The 16415-nt window shown below is 44.4% G+C and overlaps 1 protein-coding gene across 1 annotated transcript in view; it reads left to right on the forward strand.

Annotated features, from left to right (window-relative positions):
- The window catches only part of GPR137B (G protein-coupled receptor 137B), a 28806-nt gene extending 13600 nt beyond the window's left edge, over positions 1 to 15206 (forward strand). Inside the window, exons 5-9 of the mRNA XM_064445748.1 lie at positions 3428 to 3650; positions 7446 to 7599; positions 9651 to 9775; positions 13186 to 13310; positions 14585 to 15206. Coding sequence (XP_064301818.1) covers positions 3428 to 3650; positions 7446 to 7599; positions 9651 to 9775; positions 13186 to 13310; positions 14585 to 14696 — 739 coding nt within the window. The 3' untranslated portion in view covers positions 14697 to 15206. The remainder of the gene's footprint in view (positions 1 to 3427; positions 3651 to 7445; positions 7600 to 9650; positions 9776 to 13185; positions 13311 to 14584) is intronic.
- Positions 15207 to 16415: the final 1209 nt, after the last annotated feature.

Here is a 16415-nt window from a genome sequence, read left to right on the forward strand (position 1 = left end):
ATTGAATCACAGAATTTGGTTTGGGTTGGAAGGGATCTTTAAAGATCATCCAGTCCAATCCCTGTCCCATGGGCAGGGTCACCCTTCATTAGATCCAGTTGCTCAAATGCTGATGGAGAGATGGATGACAGAAAGATGGATGGCCTACAGACAGGGGCTGGAGTCTACACTTACTGAATTTTATTTTTCTTCATTGCTGAATGTTCATTTGTTTGATTTTTCCCCTCATTTTCTATATAAGCTTCAGACCTTATTGCCTGGTATTGGCATTTCTGCAATAAGATAATGGCAACATAAACAAGGCAACAGAGAGGTAGGACTGCAGTCCATGTATTGGCACACGTCTCAGAAATCAGAATAATTTCAGATGTGGAAAAAATTGATAAAATCCTATCAGAGATCCAGAATCTTAAGCAACCTTTACTCAGCACAGCTTTCAAGATGTTAGTCACTATGGCAAAACAGCTCAAGGCAAAGCCTGTGCCAGCCCAACTTCATATTTAAACAGTCCTCTGCATGTCTCCCCAGGCTTGGGGATTTCTTACAGTCACTGGGTTTGGATGAGGCTTGCTGTGCCATGTGTGCATGCCTTGTTACACACAAACCTCAGTCACTGTATGGTTTCTGAGGAAACCACATAGAAAATGCAGTAGTTTCAAACAGACTGTCCTGTTCAACAAGACAAAACTCACTACATTCATCTGAAGTTTGATTTTAAGCTCAAAGAAAAACTTAGGGGTGTATCCAGCCAGACACAGAAAGAACAGAACACCCTGGCACATGCCTTCCTTGACCAAGCCAGACTACACACAGCTCATTTTAAGGGACTAGCCTCAAAGTGGAGATTAGGCACAACAGGATTTTGAACAGTCGCTGGTGCAATCTGGTAGCACCTCTCCTGCCCTGCCTTTCTCTTTTCTGAAAAAAACCCCATACACTTATTCATGCCTTGTAGGTGCCCTTGTAGTTGAGCTGGAAGGATACATTCTGCCATTAAGTGTGTTAGGAATGCTTTCTGCAGCTGCGGAGACCCTAAACCTGCCCTGAGAGACACAGCCTGCATCTCCATCAGTGCTTATTCAAAAGTTCAGCCACAATGCTTCTATTGTCAAAAGAGGCAGCCGTTTCTCCAGCCACATCATATTAATAAGGGGGATGGAAGATCATTATGTGAAGAGCTGCACAACTGACTGGCCATGACAGCTCATCCTGGCACGTACGGGAGTGTGTGGGCATGAAAGCGTGACAGTGCTTTTTTTTTTTGCTAAACTCCATCAAGGAGGAGCCTGGCCTTGGAAGCCTCTAAGCCTTGCTGGTTGCAAGCCAGCATCAAGGTCACACAGGCTGCACTGAAGCAGAAGTTCCTTCTGACTAAGCTGAGCAAAAAGAGAACATGTGTATACTGTCCCGCAAGCAGGCAGCGTATAAGAGCATACCTTTCGTCATAAGCCCAAACCCCACAAGAATATTTTACCTGCACTACAATGGGTGAGCAGAGATGAAACTATTAAACAGGCTTTGGGTGGGGAAGGAAAGGAAGACACATGACCATCACTTAAAGACTTTTGAGCTATTAATAAAAGCTATAAATGTACCACCACTACAACCGGGGGCTGCATTCTCCAGAGGAAGCTGTGTGAGAGAGGAGCTTCAGGACTGCAGTGCTTCCAGCATTAGACTGTGAGGTTTTTTAACCTCTAGCTGCTTAACCTAAAAACAAAGCCCTGCCCTGGAAGGTTAAGAATATACACAATCTTCCCCGAGAGGGAAATTCCATGACTGGCAAGGAAAAGACAGCATCCTCGCTCACTGCCAGATATAGCCACAGAGGAGGGCACTGATTCACAAGCAGGGACTTTTAGCCTTTCAGTTCTCCCTATTACACACTTTAAAAGTCTCAAAGGTATACCCCTTCCTTTCTTGCCCTCTGAAAAGCAGCCAGCTGTGCTTCAGCTTTGTAGCTGCATTGATGCTAGCCCAAAAGGATACTAACGTGTGAAAGAAAAAGATCACCACTGGGTGAAGTGTTTTTAAACCATCAGAATTTGATTTGTAAGGGACAGTCTGAATGTTTGTTGTTAGCCAAAATCAAAGTTCCCAGCAGACATGAAAAGCTGTGGCCAAAATCTCTTGTTTAGTGACTGCAAATGATGTCCCTTATCAGTAATTGCCTTGGTCAGCAGTGATAATGAAGCAAGCAAACACCTGAAATGGAAACATGCCTTTTTTTTAAGTGAAAAGCTCCACAGCTGTGTGTAGGAGTAGTGAGGAATTAGAAGCAGCTTTTCTTGAGTATGTGGTATACTTATATTGCAGGTATCAGTGCTGGGTAGGTGGGCAAAAACAGATGGAGAAAACCAGTCCAGCTTCTGGGCTTTTGTCTGTCACATTTCTGTTCCAGCTCTGCTTCTGTGGTTGTGCAAATGAACCTTTTGCCTGGCATAGATGGCAAAATGCCAACCCAGAATCAATATACAAGACGATCAGGGGACTGGAGCATCTCCCATATGAGGAAAGGCTGAGAGACTTGGGTTTGTTCAGCCTGGAGAAGAGAAGACTGAGGGGGGATCTCATCAATACCTATAAATATCTAAAGGGAGGGTGTCAGGATGATGGGACTAGGCTCTTTTCAGTAGTGCCCAGTGACAGGACAGGGGCAATGGGCACAAGGTGGAACACAGAAAGTTCCACCTCAATATGAGAAAAAATTTCTTCCCTGTGCAGGTGCCAGAGCAGGGGCACAGGCTGCCCAGGGAGGTTGTGGAGTCTTTCCCTGGAGACATTCAAACCCCCCCGGACATGTTCCTGTGCCCCCTGCTCTGGGTGTGCCTGCTCAAGCAGGGGGGTTGGACATGATGATCTCCAGAGGTCTCTTCCAACCTCCACCATTCTGTGATTGTGTGGTTTTTTTCCTACTGTTAGGTACTTCCCTAATTTAATATGAAATCTGATGGCAAACATCAGTGGTCTGTGATGCTTCTCATGGCAGTTGTGGGGTAGTAGAACCAGGATCAAAAACAATTCATTCCAGGCAGCTCAACTTTTTGCAATGTTTCTTCTGTCAGTGAGTAGTCAGAGGGTTTGTGCTGTATATGAAGTGCACCCACTAAGAAAGTACATGTGTATTTTAAGTAGTTTTTAAGAACTGTGCTGTTGTATTTCTGCTGCAAACACTCTTTCATGTTTTGCTGCTTGACATTAGTTTCTTCACTTACAGCTTATCATGTAACTGTAAAAATGGGTTTGAAATAAGATAAATTAATCTCTCCAGCAATCTGGAGTACTTTACTTTGGGCTCAGGCAGCTGGTCACTCTGTCAGCTGGGGCAGCCCAACACATGCAGCTTTCATTGCTCAGAGTACTTCCATCTCATGACTGACACTTGCTGAACAATGTCGCTAAACCTGTTTTCTCCTCACTCTCCCAGGTTGCCCCTCTACCTGGCTTCTCTTTTCATAAGTCTCCTCTTCCTCTTGGTGAATTTAACATGTGCAGTATTGGTGAGGACACAGAATTCAGAGAGAAAAGTCATTGTCTCTGTCCGGGTGGCAATTAATGACACGTTGTTTGTGCTGTGTGCTGTTTCACTCTCCATCTGCCTGTATAAGATTTCCAAGATGTCTTTAGCCAACATTTACTTGGAGTCCAAGGTAAGGTACATTTTCTGTTCTTTTCAAGTACCTTCTGAGAGACGAGGGCAGTGCAAGGCAAAGCCACACAGTTCTTTAGATCCCCTGAGACCCGGAGGCCTTAAACTTCACAGCTTGAGCTTGGCTGGCCATCCTGCTTAATATATGAATTAAATACCAAGTGCTAGCAGGGATGCTTTTGGCTAACACCAGTGACCCCAAAATATGTATTTTTGAGGCAGAGTTTACACACCTTGTTGGCTGGAGTTTCTCAAAGCTGTTTTTCAAGTGGATACTACTTTCTCCAGATCCCTGTCTGAAGACCACTTGATTTCAGTACTGCTACGTAGAAGTGGCCTATACTTCGGCATCCTTCAGCTTGTCAAATTACTGATGGATTTATTTCAATGTTAAATGGAGCAGCATGCTGAGGATAAGCCAGATAGATGAATATGAATCTCCCTTTATACATTTGGATACTGTCCTATAGATAATGAGAATGTGATTGAAAATACTTAATGCTTTATAAATTCAGCCAAGGGGGGAGAAGGGTAAAAAAGTCTCTCATACTACTCTACAAAATGTTCTTTAAAGAAATATTGTTAGGTTTACAGCTTTGGACACATTCAGTGGTCAAGGCACTGGGTGCCATCACAGAAGCCTGCAGTGTTTATTATAAAATCAGTGACGGTTGTTTGTACTTATGAATAATGAAACAGGGATTTCAAAGGTCCTTGCATTTGCAGTAGATAGTTAAATCTTAAAATAAATTATTAGTTTAACCAATAGCACATTACCTTTACCACAACAAACCTTTCAAAGATATAAGTTTCAGCTACTATTTAGAAAATCTAACCATAAAATTCCTCTCTCCATTTGCTTAATCAGATGAAAGGAGTACTTTTCCTGTTTAATCAAATCTGGACATACTGCACAACAACTGAAAGTTCAGGGCTGAATAGAAGATTTAAAAACACAGCTTTGTTTTGTTTCTTTCAAGCCTGTCACTTGCTGACCAAAGGGCATGGGCAATGGATTATTTTTACTAGTAAGAAAAGTTTTTCCACTGCTGCAAATCACAGGAACATAAATCCCTGTAACAAACCAGTGCTAACCCAAGGGAGGCTTTGGTAGATTACTTTGTTCCGTTTCCTGCTCCTGCAGGAAACTTGATCTTCTTTACTTCAAGCTATTTCACAAAACCCAAACAAACTCTAACATGATTGCAGACAGGAAAGGACAGAGCACTCAGCTGATGAAAGTTTGAATGTGGAAATGAGAATTAAAGAGCGCTTTGCTCATTTCTGCTGACCTGAAATGGGAGTTCCGCTGGGGACTTCCAGTAGGATTTGACTGCACATACTTAGGGATACAGATTGCTGGAGTTGGCAGTGAAAAAACATCCTGGGTTAATCTGCTACTGTTGTGCTGAAAAAACTAGCTAAAGAAGAAAAATCCATTCTCTGCAGTGATACGATAGAAGTAGCATTAGAGATAATGCATGCTCTGTGGTGCATATAGAGAGGCATTGGTACTGGCAGCCTTTTATTTGCCTCTCCCATCTGCTAGCACCTATCTTTTGACCACATGTGAAAACGCATTCACCCCTATGACCTGGCGTGGGGGTCTGGCCTGGTTCTCTCTGCCAAGGGACAAGGAGGTGCTCAGCCCTGCCCTTAGGTGCCAGCTTCGGCCACTTCTGCACTGGCCAGAAGCACCATGTTGTGGGAGGACATGCTTCAAACTCGGGGCTCCCCCTCTTTTCTGGAGGGACCTGTGACTGAAAAAGGATTCCTCTGGCTTTACGTTTACTGCTGTGCTTCCCTTCCCCACATCAGCAGCAAAACCAGGACACTTTCACCCCCTTTTTTGTATTTGGTGGGATTGAGGTTTGTTAAATCTTTAGCATATTTAACTATTAACTTTTAAAGAATGACAACTATATAGGGAAACCTATAGAGGGAAATAACTGACCCCATTCTGCTCTTCACTTGGGCCATCCTCACTCTGTAAATGCCATTGAGCAGGGATGTGGTATGCGCCCACCAGTAGCTTTTCTCTGCTCTCTAACCCCCAGTTTCCATGACAGCACCACTGACTTGCTAGTACCGAAGAACAGAGAAGTGCCAAGCAAACATTTCCTCTTTGCCCATCTTGCCACAGCTTTCACTACTGCCTACTATGTATCTGGCTTTGATTCCCATCTAGCAGCAGGCTCTTGGCTCACTCCTGACATGGCTGCAGGTTGCTGCATGGTCCGCAGTGGCAGTACCAGTGTGTTTTAAGCAGGAAGTCAGTCAGAGAGGTTGACTGTACTGGGGATTTTGTAATACTCCTGAGCTTGACTGTTCCCTGAATCAATATTATTTTGCTGGGAAAACAGGCAAGCTAGGTATCTGCAAGCTTTTCTGACTACTCCCTGAGCTCCTCTTTACTGACTCCCATCAGGGAACACTCAGCCTGAGGATCTTGGCTGGCAGAGCTGCAGGGACAATGGCCACCACCATGGGTGAGCAGCAGAGGGGCCCTGGTAGTCTTCTGAAGGCCAGGGATTCAGAACATGGTGACTTGGTGACTTTCTCTGATACTTCAGTAGCCATTCTGTTACGTTTGTGCTCTACCTGTCACAGCACTTTGGACCTTGCTCCTTGGCTGCAAACCTGGAAGCAGAGTGTGTAGGTGCAGGGAATAGGGTGCACACCTTCCTGCCTCCTGCACCTGCATAAAAGGTCCTGTGAGGGGATGAGCAATCTTCCCTCTTGGCCTCTCTCTCACACAGATGAGAGGAGCCCATCCTTGTGGTGTGGGTCTCTGCCAGGAGAGGGAGAGGGAAGGGCTCATGAAGCAAAAGACTGCAAGGTATTTTGCTCCCCTAAACGCACACAGAACTTTAAGCCATCTTTCCTCCTTTGGCTGTGCAAAGCACTATTCCAGAGCCAAATGCATGGAATTTACTTTGAGCTTCTGCCTTCAAAGCCAGACCCATTTTTGCACAACGGCCTGCCTCTGTGATCAGACTCATACTGGTCCCTGCGGCCATGGCTCCTGGATTCCTTCCTTTCTTGCTGCTACAATAATTCCTGTGCTGGAGTCTCAGTCCCCCCCAGTGATGCTCCCCACTGACACAGTGGTCAGATGTCTCACTGGATTAATCCTCACACTGCATTAGACTCTTCCTCCTGCTCTGTCCATTTTTCAATTCAGGGTTTAGGAACTGTTCTAATTTCACACTTTGCAGTCTTATTCCTCCCCTCGTGCCCAAGCTCCCCTTTACCGACTGCCCTGCCATGGTCACTCTGCCTGTAGGCCATGCTTCCACCTTGTCTCCTCTGTGTTGACATTAGGCAAGGCAGGATGTTCTGTTCCTGTCTGTGCAGTGTTTAACTGCTGACTGTTGCGATCTGCTCTGTACTGAGGAAATAGGTGCACAGCAAGCAGTTGTAAAAAGATTCAAGATTGCATCATGCTAGCTAGCTAGCATCTGATACAGGATGCTCTATAGCTAAAGAGCAGCTGAAGGATGAATTCTCTTGCTCCATTCTTATATGTTTTCATTGTTCTGAAAATAGCGCTTGTACAATAAGTTGTAGGAATTAGTTGCAGCCTGTCTTGGTAAGGGCTGGAACTGCTACTATTGCCTGGAAATCACTGTACTAATAAAATACAGGAATACAAGTAGTATAGGACATCCCGATCACAGAAGGGAAAAGTCAGTTGCATTAGGCAGAGTAGCATGACAACCCTCAAAGCCCATGCAAAGCAATGTTATTGTCAGCTGCCCTTATGAATAATAAACTGTGTTTAAATCTCTTCCAGGGCTCATCCGTCTGTCAGGTGACAAGTATAGGAGTGACTGTTATACTACTTTATACCTCACGAGCCTGTTACAACTTGTTCATCTTATCGTTTTCCCAAACCAAGAAAGTAAATTCTTTTGATTACGATTGGTACAACGTATCAGATCAGGCAAGTATGAAGGTCTCTGCTAATGAGAAAAACTCATTCTGTATGTAATGCCTGAATTCCTAAATGCCATGAGCAGAGGAATTAATATATTAAAATCCTATTATTTTTTCTTTTATTCAATACACTGTTTTGCTCTAGGAATACAAATTTCTGGTAATTTCAGCATAAGGAGGAAAAAAAATCCCAGTGCTAAAAGAAAGAAGTAACCACTAGACAAATAATAATAATAATAATAATAATAATAATAATAATAATAAAATCCTTTATTTACCTTGACTTTGTTGGTAAAAAAAAATTCCTTTATTAAATAAGGCAGGTGTTTTGTCCATCAGAAAGAATGTACTGTACTTGGAGAAGCAGAAAACCAGTACTTGATTCCACTGAAATGCTTAATTCTGAAGTCATGACCAAATCTCCCATTGCCATCCAGGGCTATGGAGTTATTTACCTGAATTCTGTCATTAGTGTGGTACCTTCTGTAGTCTGAAGATAAGACTATGATTCTTCCCAACCTTTAATTGCAAGTGACAGTTCAGTCTGAAAACTAACAGTGATAAAATCACTAAAGGAAATAGCGGAGGATTCTTTATCGAATATTATGAAATTTGGGCATCCAGCTTCTTTCTTTGCTTTGAAGCATATAGTTAGGTACCAGCGGTTTTCCTGCTCTGTCAAGGCTGGGCAAAATGGCAGGTCTGGACCATGAGCACATTTTGCTTGGCCTCAAAATCCCCGCCCTCTCAGCAAGTGCCTGCAGACCAAAAGCAGTGCTCCCAGCCGTGCAAGGGCCTTGTATTGCCAGGGTGGCTAAGCAAACCTGGAGCCACTGACAATTTTCTGTTGAGCGGTAGATGAAACTGTAAATAAGTAGGCAAACAGTAGGGTAGGATTGCCTAGAGGACCTCATTACAAGTTCGTTGAGTAGGTCCCGTCGAGGGACCACTAATGAACTCTGCTGCGGTGCAGAGAAGAGGAGCGGAGCTAGGTGGTGCCATGCCAAGTAATTAGAAGATTCTCCTGAATCAAACATTTCTCCTCCTGTTGTTGGGGCCTGGAGTGCTGCTGCTGCTGACCCCTCGCTGGGGGCACTTCTTGTGCCGACCTCTACAGTCCGGAGTAACAAGGGCTGGAACTCTATGGCCAGAATATTTGGTCCCGTTTCCCTTGTGGAGGCAGAGGTTGTCCATAGGGAGCTCAGTGGAATGCTGTAGGCCTTAGGCCACTGTTACTAATTTTTGAACATCTGATCTGAATAGTGACATTAGGGTTGCCTGGATTTGGGGGTAAATAATTTGAGCCATATGTAAACGGCTTGGAACTCAGGAGGATGTACTCAATTTGGTATCAGAATCAAGAGTCACTTTTAAAGGGCAGCCCAATGTTTGTGCTGTGGTACTGCCTCGGTCACCTGTCAGAAACAGTACCCTTTTCTCTCCTGTACAAACCACATGAAAGGCTAGGACTTGCCCTCTGCAGCTGTGGTGAATGGTGGAGGGGAAATCTAAAGAGGAGTTCAAAGCTAATGCTAAGTAACAGCATGGTTATTCAAGCTAACAATGTGCACCGATTTGAGGGGATTTTTAATTTTTAAAAGCCAGGTTGCCAGCAATGCCCTTGAAGACCTGGGCATTGATTGTTCCTTCACATGTTACTCCCAACTGGAAAAGGACTGGAAAACTAGTTTCTTGTTACCTTGATTTGATCACTTGATCAAATGGTTGCTTGCCAGGCTCTTAGACTGGGAAGACCCTGGCATTAAACTTTGATTTTACTGAAGGAAAGATAGGAGGAGGAAAAGGAGAGAGGAGGAAAGGTAAAAGGGAAGTCATGTACCCAACAAGGTAGAATATTGATTTTTTTTAATTATTTTTTTTTAGCATACCTTTAATCATTAGCCAGGTTAATCTGGCTTTATTGGATGGAATTTCTGGCCATGTTGTCAAACATTTCAGCCACTTAAATATAGATCTTCATAAGAAGACGTGTTGCCTCCTGCACCTTTTAAATGAAATGCCATCGTTATTTTTAATCATTTTTTGACTTTTCAACAGGCAGATCTGAAATGTCAGCTGGGAGACGCAGGTTACATAGTGTTCGGTGTGATCCTTTTCGTCTGGGAGCTCTTGCCTACTTCCTTGGTTGTGTATTTCTTCCGTGTCCGAAACCCTACAAAAGATCTAGTAAGTGCAATTTGTTAGTATCATTGTTAGTGTAATGTCTAGGCGGGTCTGGAGGGCTCAGCTTCTGAGAGAGGTTTGCTTCTTTATGTTCTGACTTCTTTTTCAACGTGTTCTTAGCAGAACAAAAGCAATGCAAACTTCCCACTTCTTTATACAAAGTCCTCATGAGAGAAACTCATCATATTTACCCAGAAGTAAGACAAGGTGTTTCTCCAGAAGTTTAACTTAAAAATCAGGAACCTTCTTAAATTTAGGGGCATCTTCTCTTTGAGTTAATATGGTACTTCACCAGAGTCAGTGGAAAAGGAGTTTGTTATCCAAAATTGGGATCTTTCACCACATAACAATGAAAATGGTTGTGTGCTAACTGTTCAATAGTGTGTATGAAGTAATAGATTGAATTCTTTCATCCCTGTACCCATTGAATTATTTCCATGTCAAGACCAATGGGCATAATAAGCACTTGCTGACATTTTTGTTTGCTATTTCAGCAGAGCAGAGATTAAGGTGTGAGTTCATAGAGTCATAGAATGCCCTGAGTTGGAAGGGGCCCACAAGGATCAAGTCCAACTCCCGTCCCTGCACAGGACAACCCCAGATTCACACCATGTGTATGAGGGCGTTGTCCAAGTGCTTCTCGAATAGCGTCAGGCTTGGTTCTGTGATGCCTCCCTGGGGAGCCTGTTCCAGTGCTCCACCACCCTTTGGGGGAAGAACCTTTTCCTAATATCCAACCTAACCCTCCCCTGGCACATCTCCCTGCCATTCCCTCGGGGCCTATCGTTGGTCACCAGAGAGAAGAGATCAATGTCTGCCCCTCCTCCTCCCCTTGTGAGGCTGAACAAACCAAGTGACTTTAGCTGTTCCTTGTGTGATTTCTCCTCTAAACCCTTCACCAACTTTGTGGCCCTCTCTGGACACTCTCCAGTAGCTTTATATCCTTAACGCGCCCAAAACTGCCCACGGCACTCAAGGTGAGGCTGCACCAGTGCAGAGCAGAGCGGGACAATCCCCTCTCTCGACCAACAACCTCGAGTTGTCAGGATAATTCCCTGTAAGTATCCTTAATTTCTAGGTAGCTCATGGATGGACAAGCATCTTTTTACAGCTATAGGCAACATCTCCAGGTTAGCATAGGATATGCTGGTTGACAGGCACGTGGGGAATATCAGCCCTGCACGAGGATTACCAGGGTAATGTCTTCTGTTTCTGTAGGCCAAAACAAACCAAAGCTAATATTCCCCAAGAAGGATGTGAGTGGTAAATTCACAAGTAAGAGAAGAAATAGAATAACTTTTTAGAGAAGGTGATGGTTTTTATTCTCGCATGCAGATTTCAGGGACAATGATAAAGCCAAGTTGAACAAGGAAGTAACAAACCCCCACCAGTATAAAGCCCTTCTTATTATTCACCTGTGATACCTGGCATCACACTAAGAAACCCCAGGGACCCCTGCATCCACCACAAAAAAACCCAAAATCTCAGCCCCACTCCTGCTTAGGAGTTAGCCAGGACAACTGCAAAGAGAAGAAATGCTTTAAAGTACAAGTCCGTGGTGCTGCCCTCTCTGACCACAGAGAGACCTCATTTTAACTAAAGTGAGTTTAGTGAGGCTCTGCCTGGTGGTCTGGTTTGGATAGTTTGGGAGAGAATGAAAGTAAGGGATGTGGTCTAACCTCTCCCTTCAAAAAGCTGATCACATAAAGACCTGGAATCCTACTCAAATGAGAGCTCAAATGGAGTCAAACGGGCAGCATTCCATCACAAGTCAAAGAACACTGCAGTAACACATATAACATTATATTTTTGCACTGTGATTTGCAGAAAGCCTTAAATCTCCAACTTCACAGGGTTCAGAAGAGTCAGTCAGTGATATCACTTCTTTTATAGGTACCTTTTTTAGGAGAGACATTATCTGTCATAGCAGGTAGGTCATATACGGTTTTCTTCTACACAAGACAAATATTTATGCTAAACAATATCATGGTAAGAGGAGAACTGGAAAGAGCAACGTTAGAAAGAAACAATGAAGAGACCCTGTAGCAAGGCAAAACTGAACTTCAGTGCAAGTATGCCACAAGAGGGAGACCAAGGGCCGCAGGACTTTAACGTGTTCAGCAGGCTCACTGTTGCAGCAGTTAGGTATCGAATGTCCAGTGGCTGAAAATACTTGGCCAGAGAGCATGGGGTTAGAATTAAAACAAACTCCCTTTTAGTTAAAAAAGGTCTTAACAATAACTCTGATTTAGTAAAAATCCAAAATGTTCTTATTTTTAATAAGGAACAATCCCAATAAATTGTGGTCCTTTGGTTTTACATTTCGTTCAGGACATCAGAATCAAAACGCACGAGTAGAGGCAGCCGGCGGTCAGCACTGTTCAAATGTAAAGCTCCACTCCACAGACGATTATAGCGTGGAATGAGCTGCCTGCCTGCTTTGGTGCTGACACAGGCTGACTGCAGTCCTTTGCCTGGCCATACCTTCAGCCAGACAAGTGCTGGAAATGGAGAAGTGACAGAGCTGGACCTATTTTTAGTTAATCTTTGTCAAAGTTATTTAACATCTAAAAAATAGGTGGAGATTAAACCGCTCTCCTGCTTAAGGACAAGGAGAAGATGCCATCCTGGTTTATCCACTGGTGCAGGGAGCCCTGGGGATGGAAGCAGTGGATCAGTGGAAGAGGCGCAGCTGGGTCCTAGGTGTCCCTCTGCCCTGTTTCTAGAACCAAACTGACCTTTTGAATCTTGTATGTTTTCTGTTTTGATTCATAGGGAAATAGAAGCAAGATGCTGTGTAAATGAAGGAGTTACACATGCAGCCCTCCCCATTTTATCAAAGGACCTCACCTTGTGATTTGACCCTCAGAGCACTGTAGGGTAGATACTGAAATTGCTCAGCGAGGTCCTAAGGGGCTTTTCAGCGGTGGTTTCATTAAGCGGGGTGCCAAGGTTGAGCAAGATCCATTCCTGAGGCAAGGGAGGGAATGCACCAGGAGGGAGGGTTACAAATGCAGGAGGTAAACCCAAATCTCTTTAGGTGTTTTGTATCCTTCAGCTCCTCAGCTGCTTCCCTAGTGATCACTTCAAGTCAGCTGGCTAAAAGCGCGAAGCGTCCGGGACGGACAGGAGTTCAGCAGACAGGGTAAATGCGTACTGGAGGGTGGTTTCAGAAATGGGTTGTATCTGTTAGCTGTAAGGAAGGAAAAGCCCTTAAGATCAGTAGGCTGTCACTACGCTGGTGGTGAAAACCAGAAAATGCAAAAAGATTTCTGTTGTCTACAGCAAACGTAAAATTGCCTGGTTTATTTTGGAAGCCAGGAGGTAACTCTGCAGGGACTTCTTTCAGAAGGCAGGCACCAAGCAGTTCATCTATCTGTTGCAAGTACTGACGGAGGTTTCCCTTCCCTCAGGCCAACGCAGGAATGGTCCCAAGCCATGGCTTCAGTCCCAGATCTTATTTCTTTGACAACCCTCGCAGATACGACAGCGATGACGATCTAGCATGGAATATTGCACCACAGGGGGCACAGGGCAGGTGAGATACGAGAGGGAACTGCTTGCTTCCTGTAACAGAAACTGGAGGAGGAAGAACTCTCACACGCTGCTGGAGACTAACGTAAATTGTCCAGCTCCAATGGTTGCATAAGTTCCAGGGGGGTGAGAGGAAGCGAAGGGGGAAGCTGAAGTGGAAAGGCAGCACCGTAGGGATCCAAGGGCCCCACAGAGACTGCAAGGACACAGGAATGAAAACAGTTACATAATTTAAGAATTGTAACAGCACGCAGCTCTCTGAAAAACTCAGGTCAGGTCTTTGGGTTGCATGTTTCACTCGCTGTTTCTTCCAAAGGTGGCCTAAGAAGTGCCATTTACTAGTTTAAGTGTGTGAGCAAGGCAGCCTGGAAAAACAGCTGTCTCCCTGTCTTCAGGGAGAGCAGGGAAGAGCTCGACAGTGCAGGCAGCGGCTTGCGACGGTGGCAGCAAGAAGCCTCTCAATTTCAGTTGCCCTGTAACACGGCTACATGTCTTGGGGTTTACCTGAAATGAAGGGGGCATTTGCTTTCCCACTGGCTGAAAGCTTACGCGACTCCACCTAACTGCCGAATCCCACGCAACCCAGAACTGGCACGAAAGCGTTTTCTCTGTGTAACCATGAGCTTTAGGTAAGGATTCCCTTCCAGGAAGGAGCAGCTCACAGTGAGAATGACAGCACCCAGTGTGGAGAAGGAAAGGCGCTGCCAGGACACTAGCCTGTCCTGAGAGGAGGCTCAGTCACGTGTTGCTCATTTGCCTTTTCCTGTACCTACAGCGCGCTAGTGGTAGGTTAGTGCGTCACTCATCTTAAAATGAAGGCACCCTCCCTTCCACGGAGAGGCACGGGGGAAGCAGCCACAGCAGTAACACAGGCGCAAACCAGTGGTGGCTCACGCTGCTGGTGGGGGAGAAGCCAGCCCGCCAGAGCAGATAACAAGTACCGGTGCCTCGCGTGCGGCCACGGGAGGTTAGGCAGCGACTGGGCGTGCATCAGCAGCACCGCTCCTAGGGTTTTCGAACACCTTCTGGCTGAGCGAAGCAGGAAGGGGAGAGTCCTTAGTGAACTACAAGAGTCAGGAAACAGTGAGTTGAGAACACTTGGGCCAAAATAATCAACAGATCAGAAAAAATAACAGCAGCCGGAACCCCTGGGTGTGTGTTTATTTTTGCACTTTGGCGTGAGAACTACGTCTATGCGATTGCATTTAGCCACGTTCACTAACCAGGTACCTACAGAACCAACCCACCAGCCACTAACTCTTCTGTTTTCTTTTTAAGTTTCTCTCCAGATTATTACGACTGGGGCCATCAGAACAACAGCTTCATGGCTTACATCGGATCCCTCCAACAAGACCCAGCCCTGGACACAGACCGGCCGAGCCCTATATAACTTCCATCAACTGCAGCGCTCTAGGACATTCCAATATTAAAACAAGTGTTCTCAGAAACAAAGCTTAGCAATTTCTCTTCACCTTTTGGTTTTTAGAAGTGTTCCTATGCACAGATAAATGAAGAACTTGTCTTTGCCACGAGCTTTTCATAGTTCGAGGAGAAGTATAAGCTAACAATTTAAACTTTGAAGACTGTTCTAATTAATACCTTGTTCTAAGCCACGGTATTTTTGGCTTTGAATAGAGTTGTTAGAGGGAATAATTTAATCATTTTATGCTCATTTTAAAAGAGCAAATTTCATGAAGTGAAATGGCATAATTATTTTCTAAGTATTTTTATTTTTACATTGTGTATTAGGTTAGAAATACATGATTATGATGAATATACTGTAAACACATGAATGGGTTGTTCGGATGCATGACAGTAGCGATTCTTACATGCACATAAAAGCCTGTAAGGATAAAATATCAACGTGATTAAATACTGTCTTTTCAAGTTATTGCTATAAGCTTGGCGCACGGTTTACTCTTTGGACCATCACTGCCTGCTCAAGGTGGTGTAGACGGTTGGAGGCTAGAAGTCATCTAGACTCTAGCTGTGATCGCACACTGCCTTCTTCTAAGGACGCAAGAAAACTCTTATCTTCTCAGCAACTACAGGGACAGCCTCACAATGGTAGGGATGGGGATCTGCTCTGGCTGGAGCATTGTGAACTGCAAAACCGGCTGAAAATGTGCAAGTTTGAAAAATTGAAGTTATGTCATCATCTCTGTCAATCAGTTCTAGGTGTATTATGTCAAAGAGTAAGTCAAATACCCAGCTGGGGAGGGGGACACATAACAGTACGTACTTATTTAATAAAAACCTAGGAGGCAGAGCCTGGGAACAGAACAAGAGCCAGGAATACGTAAAGCAGAAAAACCTCAAGCAGACCTAGAGAATAAAGTCTGCATAACTAGCAGAAGGTCAGCAAAGCCCTTTTTCAGCCTTGTATGTTCAGGGATAAATGGTGGTTTGTGGTGGAAATGGGGGATAAATACCAGTCTAATATGTGACATTTACACATAGTAATCCTAAAAATAATTAATACTCCTCTGCAGTGAGCAGGAACCTCAATGCTACTTCAGATCTTTGTGTTGTGCCCAGTATGCTCTACTCTGAGGAACTCAGCATGCCCAGTGTCTTTCTCCTTCCCCACATGAAACAAATACTATACTTCAATGCGCATTTCCCTAAGAGAAAAACATATTTGTTACTGCAATCTTTACTTCTATAAAAGTAGTTCATTTTGAGGTGTGCCACAGCATCACCAAATGGGGGACAGGCTTGATGTTTTCCTCACAGTCAACCTCAGGACGTACAAGTAGAGCGTTCTCATATACACTTCACAGAGGATATACAGGAAAAAAAAAAAAAGAAGGGATGGGGAGTAGCTCTGATCAGGTCTACTTGGAAGCCGAAAGCATAGTAGTGCCACACTCGTGTGCCAAGTCTTCCATGGGGTCTTTGATTGTTTTGGGGCCTTTGTGGTAAAAATCAAGGCACACGCCTTGCCTCTGGCAGAAGCGGAGGCAATTGTTCGCCCACCAGGGCTCCCATTAGTTTCTTCACTGCTTCTGGAACATTCACTGAAGGAAAAAAAAGCCAATTAAACCATCAGCCAGAGATTAAAAAAAGGTGCCACAGGGTTGGGAGAAGAACAGAAATTTTATTAAAC

The sequence above is a fragment of the Phalacrocorax carbo genome, chromosome 3 (genome assembly GCF_963921805.1).
Source record: "Phalacrocorax carbo chromosome 3, bPhaCar2.1, whole genome shotgun sequence".
NCBI lineage: Eukaryota > Metazoa > Chordata > Aves > Suliformes > Phalacrocoracidae > Phalacrocorax > Phalacrocorax carbo.